The sequence below is a fragment of the Eutrigla gurnardus genome (assembly GCF_963514095.1).
Source record: "Eutrigla gurnardus genome assembly, chromosome: 12".
Classification (NCBI taxonomy): domain Eukaryota; kingdom Metazoa; phylum Chordata; class Actinopteri; order Perciformes; family Triglidae; genus Eutrigla; species Eutrigla gurnardus.
The window spans coordinates 16,286,588-16,302,815 of NC_139926.1; the positions used below are offsets into that span (position 1 = coordinate 16,286,588).

Below are 16,228 nucleotides of genomic sequence, written 5' to 3' on the forward strand. Positions count from 1 at the left end.
ACAAAAATCTTGATTTGTGGATATGTTGAAAGATAACAGACACGACAGAATGACTGACTGAAACTATTTCCATGAACCGGCATGCAGTAACAAAAGAATGGAGTGAATTGTTCAATAAACCAATTACATTTTGAATTTAAAAAAGGGAGAAAGAAACTGGGCCAAATTATATTGGAACGTGTCACTTTCTTTCTTTTTTATTTTATTTTATTCTTTCAAGAGCAGTGGGAATTATTCAGATTAGATGTGCAGTTAATTTAAAAGGGACTAAACCTGTGACTTAATTTCACCCATATCAAGATTAATTGAAATGATCCAGATCCTTTTTCTAATGATGTTGTTCCTAGCAAATTTGTCCAAACTACAAGGCAATTGTTACAGCCGTTAAAACCGATTTTTGTTGTGTCAAACGCTTAATTTTACAGTGTGACTCCCGAATGTCAGGAAAAATAAAGATAAAATACGACAAGGCACACAGCTTCATATCTACATCCAGTTCCCACACTTTCTCCACTTCTCTCTCTACAGTACTTACTATTCCAGTTACAGTCTGCTTTTCTATCCACACCCCATTTTACAAATATCTACGCCTCCTTTCATATCTTCACTTTTCAGATTTCCTTTTTAAATCCCATAACTGCATACCCTTCAACTGAACACTTCCTTAATTGTACCAACAGTACAGTTCTTTCATAGCATTTTCTTGTATCATTCATTGTTATTCTTGTGCTTCTTCCTCGGGTTTGTTTGACTAGCTGGCTGATTTATTTCAAAGGGTACTTTTGGGTACAGCCTTTCTGTGTTGTTGTTTGGGTGACTTGGGAGAGTTGTCGGGGGGCCACTGTGGTTTAGTGAGCTGAATGTCATCTTCTATTTTAAAGGCTTTCTTCAGGGGATCGGCCTGTGGGGGCCAAACTACAGATATTTTGTTGGAGTGTGGTTTGCTTTCATTGCACATTTTTGTCATTCCGTTTTCACCGCTGGGTGTTTTGTCTACTGAACTAAGGCTGCTCATGGAATATCTCCATTCAAGTTTCTCATCTGAGGGGAAAGGTCCACCACCTCCTGCAAGAGGTTTATGCCCAAGTCCATTATCATAATTCCCTTTGGACTTGAGGAGTTGTTTGTAATGGTGTAGACAGTAGAAGTGTCCGTGGAGAGAGACGTAATTTCCAAGGCTGCAAGAGACAAAAACATTAATTATAATACATTAAACCGCCATTAAAACAGGCATTTATTAATTAATATTGCAATGTTCTATTGTTTCCATGTTGACCACGCATTTGAATTATTTACCTTAATTTATTTCTGCACTGCTCACAGCAGAAACAGGATTTATGGTACTTTTTTTTGTCCACTATCAGAGCATCCATCGGATAAGCTCTCCTCCGACATATTGTGCAGAGCTCCGACTTTGGAACTCGAACCTGTTCGAAAGAGATAAAATGCAAATTATTGATTTTTTCCCCCCTGTTCATCCCACGTGTAGAGCGTTTGCTGCTCCTATGACTTTTTTTAAATCCTAGTTAATCTTGTTAGTACAAATAAGTAAGTTACACAACATTTGCTCATACATTTGTTTGAATAAAACATTTATAATGGTCATGAGAGTGAATGGTTTAGCGTATATTTCCTCAGGATTTGGTTCTTTTCAGTCGTCAATCTACGTATGCATACATAAACGTCCATGCATCTCATCTGGTTTGTGAGCACGACAAATATGCTCTCACCTGGTTCAGTGCAAGCCTTCAGCCAGCCTTTACTGCCATTACACATTACATTACACTGTATGCTGGCTTCATTCTGCTCAGCTAATGGACAGCCTATAGAAAAGGATGCAGCGCTTATCATGGACCAATTGTGTTTGAAGTGATGTCATCCCTATTACAAGCAGTGCACAAAAAGTTCAAGAAATGAATTTGAATAAAGGTCTACTGTCAACTGAATGTCATTATCTTTACCGTTGTTGCCGATGGTTCTTAATGGGAATGTAAATACTGTTCGTAGATATTCACTAATGGAGACCATGTGATGGGGCTGAAAGCTACAGAAAATGACAAGAACTAGTATTCTGGAGATACGATTATTTTGTGAAACGACTTTCTACTGTCAAGCAAATTACCATGACATTTGGTACATATAATCATGGTCCCCAGAGGATGAATTGTAATCTCTTTTGTGCGGCCATTACTTTTCCTCTCACACAATTGTTATAACATTCCCATCATGCTTTTGTAACACACCCCAAATGTATTTAAAATTTCAAAGGTCCATAGTCCATGCCGTTAGTTGAGGTTGTTTCATGCTGCATAGGTCTTTACCAGATGAGATAATCTCCGTCTGATGTGACACGAGTTGTGACGTTGTCTCCTCAGAAATAGTGTAGCCGAGACTCTTGAAAACCGATTCACTCTCCGTCCATGTTTTGTGAAAATTACTCAGCAACTTGTCGGTGACGTCGTCATCGTAGGTTTCCTCCTCCTTCGCCGCTGTGGCTTTCCTTTTGACTGCATCGGCGTAGGAAAAAGGGGTCCGTTGGCTCGACACGCTCTCAGAGTGCTCAGTGACTGCCGTCCGCGTTCCCATTACCTTGTTGCCGAACTCGTCGACATTTGAGAAATGTTCAGTGATTGATTTGGTTTCAGAAAAGGCTGAAGGCTCTGCTGGCACAGTTTCCACCTCGGTTTTCGGAGGAGGGAGGGGGGTGCTCTGCCGTGAGCCGGTCTTAGTCTCTTGAGGACTTTCCCACTTTGAAGTGTTGGCTCCCGTTTCACTCAGGCTCGACACAGTCTCCTCCTGATCCCCTTTCTCCTCTCTGAATGACGAACTTTGCTCGCCCAGTTCAAAAATATTTTTAATAGCCTGGATGTCAAAAGATGGCATTTCCTGTTCCAGGAAGTCTGCTTTCTCTTTGTCACAATCTGTGCTTTCCACGTCACTGTGAAGCCACTCTGTGAGGGGGATAAGCTCTTTTCGGATAACGAGTTTCTCTTCTGGTGATTCAAATTTGTTTACAAGACCATACAGGTCTGCCCTGGGAAGCTCATCCTTTTCTTTGTTCTTATTTTCCGCCTCACAGTCCTCGGCATCTGGGCCCAGGCGTTCAGGAATAGCGATGGGCTCCTTTCGCACATAGGTCTTACGAATTTCAGCCTTTTGAGCCTCTTCAAAAAACTCTCTCTTTTCTTTGACAGACACAGATGATGACTCAGAAATATCCGAAGCATCAATAAGATCCGAATCATTTTCACACAATGGCATTGGCGACTCCAACTTAGTTCTTATTTCATTTACATTCAAATCCTCTGAAATATCACCTTGATCTTCTTCTACGTGCGCAGGATTTATATCAGCCTGCTGAGCCTCCCCGGATAAACTCTTTTTGGGCTTTTCCGGGTCAATAAACGTCCCTGAAGCCTCCAGGAGTTGGGACTCTATTCTGATTTGCCGATGGAAAGATGCAGGCGATTCCACAATCTCGGATTTCCTCTCTGAGATCTGTTGTGGAAGCAGCGGTGGCGGGGTGACACCACGCGAGAGTTTTGCCGTGGTGTCTTTGAGTCGGGCCAGGTTTTCTGCTCTGTCAAAAGTCGGAGAGGGTGTGATTCTGGTGAGCCGCGATGTCGGCGTGTCACAGCTGCGTGGCGGCGGTGTGGGAGGCGTGGGCGGCCTGTGCAGCAGCGTGGGCGACGGAGTCACTCTCTGTGGTGAGTCGGTTCTTCGCGTGGATTCAATGGTGATAAACGTTGGCGAGGGAGAACGCATCCTCAGTAATGGCGAGGGAGCCCTGAGGTCGACGGACTTGCATTGACTCGCTTCTTCTTTCCGTTTTTCGTGGGACGTTTTCTTCTTTGTTTGGTTCTCAATTCTGGCTGAACCGATGCTGATCTTGGATATTCTCGGCGTTGCCCCGCCACAAACAGATTTCTCAGAAATGGACTCACATTCATGCTTCTCCATAGTTTCATTTTCTTCTAGACGCGTTAGATTAGCCTCTGCTAGTTTCCTCGCACATGAGAGAATGTCCTCCTTTTTTTCACCATCACTTGCCACCACAGATCCCTCCAGTTCGCACTCTCTTTCTGGACTCATCAGCCAATCTGGAATTGTACTGAGCAAAGTCTTCACACACTTGGAGTCCGTCTTTTCTGAAACTCTTTGTATCTCCGTGATGCGAGTGACTTGGTCCTCTTGCCTCTTACATTCTTCTGTTCTCGTTGTGGACTTCACCCGTTCATTTTGCTCCGACTCGCCTGTCACTGTAATTTGAATCTCCCTACTTTCTTCAGTCGGCTCCTCTGCGCTCTGCTGAATAGCCGCCGCTTCTTTCTTCTTTTGAGATGCCTTCGCTTGCTTTCGAACTGCTTTCTCTCGCTCGCCTTTGCTTTCTGTGGTAATGGCTTCTCTCTCCACTTTAATCTGCTCTTCACTTTTCTGAATTTGGGAAACTGCAATTGTTTCATGAGTTTGGTGGTGTTTTTCAGACATTGCTGCCTTGGTTTCTATAACGTCTGTCTTTAATTCTGTGGAGATCTCTTTAACTTGACCTGACTGTGCACCCCCTTTAGACTTTTTGGACTTCTTTTTCTTCTTTGTTGGAGCCGGAGTTACTGGTTGGCTTTCAGTGATGCTTACAGTAACGGCAGGTGTGGCAGCAACAGCAGGACATGAAGTAACTTTCTTACACCCTTGTTTTAACTCTGTCTTCGCTTCACTGATCACTTTCACCTCAGTAGCTTCTTTCACTTCCATCTTGACAGTCTGTGAAACACTCCCTTTCTCATTCTCACTTGACGTTTTTGCCTCTACTTGCTTGTCTTTGTTCTTTTTCCCCTTTTGGTTTGGTTTGCCTGCTTTTCCATGCGTATTGGTGGTGGCCTTTTCCGTTTGCATCGGCTGATCAGCAACTTTCTCTTGGCTCTTGGTCGGAGAATGATCAGTTTTCTTCTTGTTATCACGCTGTGATGACTTGGACTCTTTTACACTTTCTTTTTTCTCAGATTGTGATTTGCTTACACTCTCCTGTAAATGGATTTGATCAGAATGCATTTTGTCTTCGTTGTTAGGGATCAGCTTGTTGGAGCTCTTTGCTTTCTGATTTTTTGAATCCTTCTTTCTATCAGCCATCATGTTTTCAGTTTTTGCGTCATCAGTGATTGCGATCTGGACTTTCTCCCCTGTGACGTACTGAGCTGATTGCTTGGAGGATCCAGAGACTGTTTTCTGTGAAGTCGTATGCATCTGTTGTTCAACAGCTGAGACAGATGAGCTCTTTTGAATGGACACAACCTTAGAAGTCTCATTAGAGACAATTGTATGTTGGGCTGAACATATAACTGTAGATTCTGTGCGGCTAGCACTGACATTGCTCTGGATGCTATTTGAGACAACGACATGCTTCGATAACTCACTTGATAGGGAGTCTGGATGAACACCTAACGCCATCCTTTCACTTCTCTCCTGTGTGATTTCGGATGCGTCGTTATTTGACTGCTCAGTGTTGCTGGTGGAGAGCCTTTCAAGAGTGGTTGGGGGGGAGTTTTCCTCCACCATCTTCCTGTACTTTCCTTCTGCTTTTATTAATGGAGTGTTAAATTTACTGAGGTTCCCTCTCATGAAAGGGGGAGGCGAGGGTGGAGGGGTGAATTTCACAGGAGAGATGTAAACTTTCTTTAGCGGTTGTGGCGATTCGGGTGGTGGAGGGATTTCACATGAAACCGTTTTTGAAGTGTGTTTTGTTGTTGAATATTGGTTTTCACTCATTTCCACCACTTTCTCTGATATAACCTCCACCTTTTGTGTTTTACTTAATTCCAATTTAGGCTCCAGCTTCGGTACTGGCTGTAAAATGGGAGCTTTCACTTTTTTGACCGTCATCTTTTTTGCTTTTGCTGGTGAAGGATGAATTGCCTGTGCTGGCATGCTCTCCAGTTCTTGTTGAGACGGAGGTGGTGGGAGGAAGTCTTGCTCGCCGGTCAGTGGTGGCGGTGGTGGTGGGGGAGGAAGGTGATCAATGTCAGAATCAACAGTGGGAGGAGGAGGAGGTGGAAGAAATTCACCATCTGTTACTGGTGGAGGTGGGAGAGGAAGATCAGCTTCTGGCCTGTGCAGTAGGATGTAATCATCAGTTTTTACTTTGGTTTTATCTGCTTTTTTCATTCCCTTTCCCTTCGACTTGAGATTACGAAACTCCGTCTTTAACGTTTTGATGCCGTGGTTTTGGGTAATCACTTTATGCTCCACCACGGTTGTTGATTGCTGAGCAGACTGCTCCACAGAACTTGACATTGTAACAATTTCAGTGTTATTAGAGATGGAGTGTTGTTCTTTAGACGTCTCAACGGCGGTTTTTATCTTCTGTATGTTCCTCTTTGCATCAGCATTTAGGTTTTTGATTGGAGGGCTCTGCTTGACTCGAACTCTTCTGTGGGATCCAAGTCTGACGTTGGGAGCTTCGCGCTTTGCTGTTTCCAACAGTGATTTAATAGTGCCTTTCACGTCACCCTTTATCACTTCTTCTTTCTCCAGCTGGGATTGCTCCTGCGTCTCATATAATGACTTAATTGACATCTTCACATCGCCCTTTAATTCACTTTCGAGGCTCGGGCTCCTTTCCATCCTCGGTGAAGGCGGCGGCTCCATTAAGAGCTGAATCGCTCCTCTGACATCTCCCTGAACATCTATTCCCTGTTGACACGTCCTCCTCTCACCGGAGGCATCGTGCAGACTTTGCATTGCCGTGCGAATATCTCCCCTCACAATTTCTTCCTTTTCAACCTCCTTCACTGCTTGCTTTGCCAGCTCCAGAGATTTCAGCGTGGCTCTTACATCTCCGGCAACCAAATCCTCGACAACAGCTTCGACTCTGGATGTCGATGATTTCTCAAGGGACCTCAGAGCCCCTTTGATATTTCCTGGTATGATATCTGGCTTCTCCACCTCCTTGTTTCGCGTTTGAGCTGTCTGCAGGCACCGCAGGGCGTTCGGGATGTTGCCTTTCACCACCTCCTCTTTCTCCAAGACAACCGTCTGATTCGCTGATTCAGACAACGAATCCAACACCGCTCTTAAATTGCCTTTGACTATCTCCTCCCTTTGGTGTCCTTCCAATGAGAGGGTCGGCTCCGACATGAAAACCTTCACCGTGTTTAGAACATCGCCGGGTATGACGTCCTCCACCGTGCGCTCAATTTGCGTTTGATTGCGGCCGAGAATGAGTTTGGTGCCCTTGATGTCACCTCCAACGATCTGCTCTTTTTGTACTTTGTTGGGCAGCGTCTCTTCAGGTACGACATGGAGCTGTTTAAGATAGTCGAGAGCCCCAGATTCGATGCACGTGGAGTAAAAGTTGACTTTTCCCTTTTCAGCTTCATCTACCGTTATCTTCACTGACTGGTCCGTCTTGTCTGAGGTGGAAAGTCTTTGAAGAGCACTCTTTACATCCCCTCTTATCACGTCTTCTTTCTCAACATTAGCATTCTCTTGTTTATTGAGAAGGGAATATAACGTCATCTGCACATCTCCTTTCTCGTCCTCCTGGATGAGTATACCGTGTTTTGCTGAGCCGCTCTCTATAAAAAGATTGTTTATGGCTTCCTGAATATCACCTGATAATATTTCCTCCCTTTCAATACTGCTGTCTCTCTCTTGGTTGAATAGTTGATGCACTGTAGAACTGATATTACCCTTCTCCTCTGAATCTATGTCGATCTGCCGCTCCCTTCTTTCCTGCCTATTCAGCAGGTTCATCATAATAGTCTGCAGATCTCCTGTGATGACATCCTCTCGCTGAATCTCTGGAGCCTGCTTATTCATTAGTTGGTATTTTGCCATCCTAACGTCGCCGACTTCATCAGCTTCGATGAGCACTCCCTTCGACGTCACCATTTCCTGACTATACAGCTCCTCAAGAGTTGCCTTGACACTCTTTCCCAGGATTTCAGTCTTTTCCATTTTTGTCCCATTAAAGTCGTCGAACGGCGTCGTTTCAAAGAGCCACGTTGTTGTCTTTACATCCGCTTTGGAAATCTCCTCTTGTGATTTCGCGCCTACATCCTCATCTACCTCTTTAATGTGATCCAGGGGGTTTTTCTCAAAGAGCCAGACTGAATGTTTAACGTCTCCCTTTTCAACCTCCTCCTGTTTGACGGTTTCAATCAGATTTTCGGAGCTCATGCTTCTTATTTTGTCAATGGACTGGGTTTCGAATCTCCACTTCGCAGTCCTGACATCACCTTTCTGTATCTCGCTCACATTAACCGTTCTAACAGAATCCTGCAACAGTGCGTCGGACTCAAAACGATCTTTGTTCATCCTGACATTGCCTCCCTGGATGTCATTCACAGTTTTGATGAAAGCCTTCTTTTCTTCCGCAATCCCGTCGAGAGGCTGAGTCTCAAATTTCCACTTGGCAGAGGTGACGTCTCCTTTTTGCACATCCTGCTGTGTGACAGATTTGATGACATAAACCTCATCGGTGTCCCTGATGGCGTCGAGGGGCTTGGTTTCAAACTTCCACCGGGTTCCCACAACGTCTCCTCGCGTCACCTCTTCGCTCGTGACGGTGGTGACTTCGTGATAAAGGCCCTCCTTGTCCTGAATCGCGTAAAGGGGCTGGTTTTCAAACATCATGGTGTAATTCCTCACGTCGCCCTTTTCCTCTTCGTCGCGGATGACTTTGCGCATTTCGATCAGCTCTTTGTCCGTCTCCTGGATTTCATCTAGAGAGTAGGTCTCAAAAATGAAACGCCCCTTATCTACATCTCCCCCCTGCACATCATTCACTGTGCGGCTGCTCGTAAACTCCTCTTTGTCATCGTGTATTGTATCGATTGATTGGTTTTCAAAGAGCCATTTGCAGTTCACCACGTTCCCTCTTTGTATGTCTTCAACCTGCTCCGTCTTGAGCTTTTGCATCGCTTCCCCAGACGTAGAAGTCATGATATCGGCTGTTTGGTTTTCAAAAATATACTTCATCCCGGACACGTCTCCCGACGCGATGTCTATCTCGGTGACACGCTTGAAAGAGCCCGTCTCCTCCCCGGTTAGGTTCTCCAGTTTCTCCGTCTCAAAGAGAAAACAAGCCGTCCTTACATCCTTCCCTCTGATGTCCTCTTGATTGACAGTGCATGTTTTCAGAATGGTCTCCGTCTCGTTGTGAATAGCATCGAGTGCTTGTGTCTCAAAAAGCCATGTGCAGGTTTTGACATCTCCCTTTTGCATCTCCTCAGATTCATTCTCCCCATTTATCTCGGCTCTTTCACACAAGACGTCCATTGGTTTTGTCTCAAATAGCCACTTGCATGTTTTCACATCACCCTTCATGACTTCGAGATTTCCACTTGTCCCTGTGTCCTCCTCATCTTCAATATTGCTGAAGTACTTAATGGCGTCGAGAGGCTGCGTCTCAAATAACCACTTTGCAGTTTTGACGTCGCCAGACTCAATTTCTTGCTTTGAAATGCCCTTGATAATCTGGTATTTATCAATGCTTTCATTAAACTGGTCGATCGGCCGCGTCTCAAACATCCACTTGCACGTTGTCACGTCTCCTTTCACAACCTCTTCACGCCGCACTGTTTTCACCTCGTGGAAGTGCCCTGAGCTGTCCTGCATGGCGTACAGCGAGGTCGACTCAAACAGGTTTTTGTTGGCTTTCACAGAGCCACATGTTACACCCTCTATGAGAATCCTTTGAGATTCGTCCCTGCAGTTCAAATCTGTGCTCTCGAAGATTTGCTTGTAGTTCGAGACATCCACTTTGTCAATTTCTTCCAGATCGATGGTTCGGATGACGTCCTTCTTTTCCTGCCTGATGTGCTCCAGGGGTTGGCTTTCAAATCGCCATTTCTGATGTCGCACGTCACCCCTCTCCTCATTAAGTGCTACCGTTTTTTTCAGTTTGCCTACTTCTGCAAGCTCCTTCAACTCCTCGGCTGGAATAGTTTCAAAATAATGTCTGGCTGATCTCACATTGCCCGCAATAACGTCCTCTTTTTCCAGCGGCTGACTATTTGAATCGTCTTTTAAAGTATCCATCGCCTGCGTCTCAAATACCCAGCAGTTCTTGCGAACATCTGCCCTGCAGCTAGTGCCATCCTCCTGTGTGAGGTCGTCCTCGACATTCACAGTGCGGGTGACCTCTTTCCTGTCCTCTCGTATGTGCTCCAGAGGTTGACTCTCAAAGCGCCACTTTTGGTGTCTCACATCTCCTTTCATTGCTTCGTTTAGTTTTGCCTTTTGAAGTTTTCCCACCTCGGGGCCAATTTTCCGCTCTGATCGAGGGCTGCTTTCAAAAAAGTGCCTCGCGGATCTGACGTTGCCCCCGATAATTTCTTCAATAGACTGGGGTCTCGCGTTGGAGTCATCCTTCAGAGAATCCATTGGCTGGGTTTCAAAAACCAAGCAGTGCTTGCGCACATCAGCTCCACTAATCTCCTTCTCCTCTGTGTTTGAGCTTTCCCACTCACTGAGAGAATCTAGTGTTTTTATCTCAAACAACCACCTGCCCCAGTCTCCCTTATTGCTGTCCTCCATGGAGAGACTGCACACAAGTTTCAAAGATGTAGATTCTCTGTTTGTCGTGTCCAGTGGCTGGGTATCGAAAAGCCAACGGGAAGCGATGGAGTTCTCCAATTCACTTTCAATTTTACGCACCGACTTAATCTCCAGCATTTGGCTCGACTGTCCCATAATGATGCATTTGAACTGAGTGTCGAAAGTGCTCGTCACGGTTTTGACTTCTCCGTGAATTTCCTCTAGCACCGACCTCAGACTCAACAGGTGGCTCTCATCGATAGTCTCAGTGTGGCCGAGGCTTTCCATGCACTTGTTGTCGATCATGTAAATGGTGGCATTCCCATCTTCCTCCGTAAAAACGACCTCTTTCGTTAAATCCTCCTCCTTATGCATTTGGTTCAGCGTGTCCATAGTCTGGGTTTCAAACAACCACGCTGCAGCGCGGACGTCTCCTTTATCAAATTTGTTGAATTTGTTTTTATACTCCATCGAGTTGATATTGTGTGAGGTCAGCTCATCCATCGGCTTGGTCTCAAACATCCAGGCTGTGCGTCTCACATCTTTTCCAACGATCATTTCCTGTTTAGTCATATTGTTGTCATCGTCGTCGTCGTCAGGAGTTTCATCTTTAATGGTGTCCAGTGGCTTATTTTCAAACATCCATCGCATTGCCTGCACCTCCCCGGGGAGAATCTCTTCCCAATCCATGTATTCGTCATCGATGATATCATCGGGACTGCCGCCATCGTCCTCATACGCGTACTCTTGGTTCTCCAGCTGTTTGTTCTCGGCCTCGATGTAGTCAGTTTGGTATTCCTTCTGTATGTTCTTGCGGACCTCTGGATGGATGTGCTTGTAAAGACGTTTCAGCTCGTGCATGCCCTGCTGCTTGATGTAAGCCTCTTTGTTATATGTGTATTTAGAGGGGATTGGTTCTGGTTCTGGTTCTGGTTCTGGAGGCTCAGGTGTGTAATAGCACACTGGAATATCTTCACTGTCTGTTGGCATCTCTAGTAAATCCGGAGGCGGGGGAGGAAGATAGTCAGAATCCTCAGCTGGTGGGGGCGGAAAGTCCTCATAATCCCTCACTTCAGCCACTTCTGACGCCTCGGTAGCGGACGCTTGGTACACCTCACTACTCACGGTGTTGTTTTGTGACACATTTGAGGACCACTTAGCTCGATTGATATCACGTCCAATCTTTTTAAGGAACAAAAATGACATTTGCGGGTGAATAACTATAAAGCCATCACATTGACCCTTAACAGCTATGTGTGAGTTACATTTCACCTTGTAACGTAATGAGATCATAAAACATGATCGTACTCAACACTTTTTAATCCAAGGTTAATGTGAATATTGTTTTTTTTCTCATTATGCTCGTTACAGCTAGAAATAAATTATTATAGGGAGTGTAAGTTATAATAAAGGCTAAAACCGTAAGGATTGCAACTATATTTACTATCTCAAATAATGAAACAATTGTTTTTCTCTCCCATCATATTTTCAAAACCTAACTCAAGTGAAATGCAAATGCTTACCTTAATTGGTTTGAGTGGAGCAGCCTCTTCTATTGTTTTTTCAAAGCGATCCCTGAGTTCTTTTGTAGTGTACCTGGGAAACTCCTCTTCTAAAGTACAAAGGCAGGCTTTCAATTAGTCAGGCAGTGATAGTGTACATGGCAGAAAAATAAAAATACCTCAATAACACCCTACCTGTTTCATCCTGATGGTTTTCATAACTGGATGCAAAGGTATTGTCGCTGTATGACACCTAAATAATCGAGAAATGGAAAGAGAGAGAAAAATAGAAATCATCATATCATCTACTTATGAATACTACACATTTCTATTTCTAAAAACATGCATTACACTAATGCGATTGATTGCAATCACTTCCAGGTTTTACCCAATATGGCATTCAACAAGTTTCACTCATTAGCGAAGCCTTCTCGCCCTGCCTGCAGGAACACCGTGACAAAGTTCAGTACCATTGCTTCCTGATTGAAATTGAGCTGCCGACTGCCTGGGACGACCTGCCTGCTGCTGCTTGACACCGTCACCTCAGAGTTGGACATTTCCTGTGAAGATGACGACAAAGTGATTGTCAAACACAGGGGAGAAAAACGCGTGCGTGCCAAAAACGCGGATAACTCTCTCAGTCTCGCTTCAACGCGTCGCCCCGTTGGTCACAGACGCCAGTTTCCTCCACTCCAATTTCCTCCACCAGCCGAAGCTTAGTACACAACTGAACACCATGCAGAGAAGATGCTCGATTGCTCACGGCGGTTTGAAATGAATAATCACAGATGGCGGCGTGATGACAAGGAGTGTGTCAAGTAGTGCACTCGTTCTGTACCATAGCAAAATAGGAAGCATATTGCACTCCATTGTGAAGTTTCTATCTCCTGAAGTGTTTTTTTAAAAGCACCGTGAAGGTTTTCCAAGAAAGCTCTTTGAAATGTCAAGTATAATGTCCCACTAAGCCCACTCACTTTGCTGCACACATAATATAGGAGCCTCTGTATTAATAATATTCATCCTAAATGTACGTATTATACCTGCAAAGCATGCGGTCAGACAATTCATGCTCAGGTCAGGACAAATGTCACCGTCGTTTGACCACGCTCAGCTCGTTCATGCTCTCATGAATGGATACGCCGTGTTCCACATGTGTACCTGCACGGTTCTGTGTTGAAAATGGAACTGGGTTACGTTGTGTGACGTTGCAGTTTCCTGGCTCTCAAATTGTTTTCTCAAGCTGGCAAATCCCCCAGGCAGGGAACAGACCTCCAACTCCTCCATGACCTAATGAAGCAGGAGATACCGTTAGCTGCCTCCACTTACTATATGAAGAACTGATGCTTAATGCCACCGTCCAACGTGCTGTGGCTAGTTTGCCCTCTCACGTACACAAACTCAAACAAGGAATTGTGAGAGCTCTTTCGAAGCGAACAACATTTTGATAGTTTTCTGAAACAATGCAAGTCCAAGCCCAAACCAAAGTACCCCGCGGCGCTGGGAATGGCGTTGTCTGCTTGCTCGGAGACAGCTGTCTGGTATGCGGCCTCTCGGTTGGTCAATGGGATGAACTCTGAGCCCACAGAGTGAATCCGGTTCCTCTGGTTTATATCTCTTTCAGGAAGTCCTGCCCTGGTTCAACCTGCGCTGCCAGCAGCTATGGGACAAATAACCAATAAACTGTTCAATAAAATGTGTCTCACATGTGTAATTAGCTCTCATCCAGTTATTAAAAGGGAGCATGCCATACTTGTGTAGGGGGTGTGAACACATGCAATAAAACTGCACCGCTAAGGATCGCTTCATGAATGTGCCGTTTTGTTTTTAAAGCCAGAGAAAAGGGAAGGTTGTTTTTTACATTATAAGCCTGGTTGAACATGCAGTATATGGCACTTAAGATGACTCATATGGTGATTATTCTAAATTTGTGTATCAAATTATGAATGATTGCACACAAAAGCACCAGTCTGGCATTAAAAGCATTTCGCATTTTTTAAATCAAATTTGTGTCAATTTTCGTCAGCTTGTAAAGACCACAGTAATGCTGTAGAGGTGCTACCATAGTGCAGATGGAGCTCTTGTGAATTAGGTGATTTCTGAGATGCGGAAAACGCGGACAGAATCGCAGAATCTGACAAAAAACGCGGAATTCCGTGGAATTTGTTGATAAAAATCAATGTTTTCTCTAACATTAGAAGTGTTTGTCACCGCACCAAAGCTGAAAGAAAAAAGCACTTTGTCGAGAGTCTCTCTCTTTTGTCTGTGTTTGCAAATTCAGCATCAAAATAATACTACGTATTACTTTGAAGGCGAGCAGGAAGTAATCGTCGACTCTGTGGTGTTTTAGCGCTATGAAGACGTGTGTATCCAGCTCATTGTAGAATCAAGAATAATGTCAGCAAAAGCTGCCAGACTTGAGACATGAGTTGACATATCACGTCTTTAATATAATTTCTGGAAGCAAAAGACAGATTTAATCACCTCATATCATTTTTCAAAGTATTGAAAACTCAATAAAGTACAGACTCATTGAAAAGCCAAAGCAGATCAAAACCACCATTTCTTTTAAATCGGTTCTTTGAGTTACAGATAGCTAAAAGAGATCATTTTAATTATTAACTAAGCCGAATAGTGGCCTCATGAAACTGAAATTGTAATCCTTTAATGCTGCTCTCCACATCGCACAACTACTGGTGCACTGCACTGTTCTTAGCTGCATTCATCTGCATCCATTGGCATATTTAGTTAGCTATGTAAATCAGTACATATTTTAGATCAGGAGTTCAAAACTTGACTGGCAGTGAAAGTTTATGAGCGGATAATTCTGCACTGCAGCATGTTGAAGTTATGGTCTTGAGGCTATGAGCTCATAGTCAGTAAATTATTGTGGTAAACTAAACTAAAATTTGTAGCCAAAGACAATCTGTCAACATTCTGGGACTATCGCGTGACTCGTTAGGTCGGGCTGAGAGCTCACATAACAAGAAAGTGAAGTAATCTCGGCGCCATGGACTTGCAAAAATAAATCAAGCCTATTTTAAACTTAACCATGAAGGGTCGTGTTTCTCAGGGAAATGTAGAGGAAAGCTGCTAGTTCTAGGTAGTCTTTAAGATAGCCTGCATTTGTAGTTTTTGTAATTATTCTACAGTATTCCTCATTTTGCGGCTTGCCTGGCGACGAGGAAGTAGAGCGGCGTAGCACCTAGAGGTACTGGCCTTGGCTCAAACACCTCAGAACTCCTTCTGGGAATTAGTTGGAAAGGAAATCTAATCTCCCTGAGTTAATTTGGTATTTTAGGTCTGACGTTAGATTTATACCTTGAATCTGCATCCTGTATTTTGAGAGTGGAAGTGCACTCAACTTGAGGACAATGGTAAATTCATTTTAGAGCCCAATCAAGAATTCATTGGCAGCCTTTCGTGTTTTTCTCTGCATATATTAAAAGGAGATTTGATAAAACGTTGCAGTTCCCGCATGCAAAGGTATTAACCTAAAAACATAATTTAAAAAAAATCATTCACGGATTAAATTTATTCTTTTTTTAAATTCCACTCAACTCAAACACAGCTCACAGAGGTACCTTACCAGGCAAGGAGGATATTGAAATATAAAAATATGAGCTCCCAACTTGAAGACCACCACACCCCCGGCCTGCAGGGTCCTTGGAGCCAAAAAAGCAAATCCCAGCAAGCGTTGGAGACCAGCTCCGGTCCTATGTGTTCACCTCTGTCCAACAAGCAGACAGTGGCAGCTGATTTTATTTTAGACCCTCCGCCCACTTGCAAAACATGGGCCTGGGGGGGGTGTTTTTTTTTAGAGAGTGAAGGCCTCTGTGCCTCCCATGTCAAGTCCCCAGAAAATCCATATGGAATCACTTCCTCTGACTCCTCTGCAGGCGCTTGTGTACTAATAAATCAGGCCGCCCTGGTTGCATCATCACAGCTTCCATCTGAAGGCATTGCACACTCCGGCAGCTGTTGCCGCCTGTCATTGCATGCCAATTTATGCACATACGGAACCACAACAAATACTCAGAGAATCTCTCGTTTCTCACTGCTGCTGTTCATCTCTAAACAGCGTGAAGACGACGTCGGGGCAGGTGCAGATTCAAAGTTTCAGTAAATGCCGGTGAAATGCGTCGGTTGTGCGCTGTGCTTTGCCGTTTGTCTGAAATGGGGTCAGTGATGTA

At 44.3% G+C, this 16,228-nt stretch overlaps 1 protein-coding gene across 2 annotated transcripts; it reads right to left on the bottom strand.

Annotated features, from left to right (window-relative positions):
* Positions 1 to 972: 972 nt before the first annotated feature.
* xirp2b (xin actin binding repeat containing 2b) lies at positions 973 to 15,750 on the bottom strand. 2 transcript variants are annotated; one of them, XM_084023519.1, is made up of 10 exons: positions 15,625 to 15,750; positions 13,527 to 13,695; positions 13,197 to 13,325; positions 12,509 to 12,598; positions 12,234 to 12,291; positions 12,060 to 12,148; positions 4,041 to 11,718; positions 2,322 to 3,998; positions 1,297 to 1,427; positions 973 to 1,178 (listed from the first exon to the last, which is right to left on the bottom strand). In XM_084023519.1, exons 3-9 carry the CDS (start codon positions 13,320 to 13,322, stop codon positions 1,336 to 1,338), a joined length of 9,810 nt encoding a protein of 3,269 aa, XP_083879645.1. In that variant the 5' UTR covers positions 13,323 to 13,325; positions 13,527 to 13,695; positions 15,625 to 15,750; the 3' UTR covers positions 973 to 1,178; positions 1,297 to 1,335. The 2 variants fall into 2 exon arrangements, with proteins under 2 accessions (XP_083879645.1, XP_083879644.1); XM_084023518.1 differs by having other exon boundaries at positions 2,322 to 11,718.
* Positions 15,751 to 16,228: the final 478 nt, after the last annotated feature.

Coding starts and splice junctions, on each gene's coding strand:
- xirp2b (XM_084023518.1), bottom strand. CDS start 13,322: ATGGAGGAGTTGGAGGTCTGTTCCCTGCCTGGGGGATTTGCCAGCTTG. Junction 12,292..12,508: donor ATTTCAATCAGGAAGCAATG/GTACTGAACTTT, acceptor TCGATTATTTAG/GTGTCATACAGCGACAATAC. Junction 11,719..12,059: donor CTCCACTCAAACCAATTAAG/GTAAGCATTTGC, acceptor TTCCTTAAAAAG/ATTGGACGTGATATCAATCG.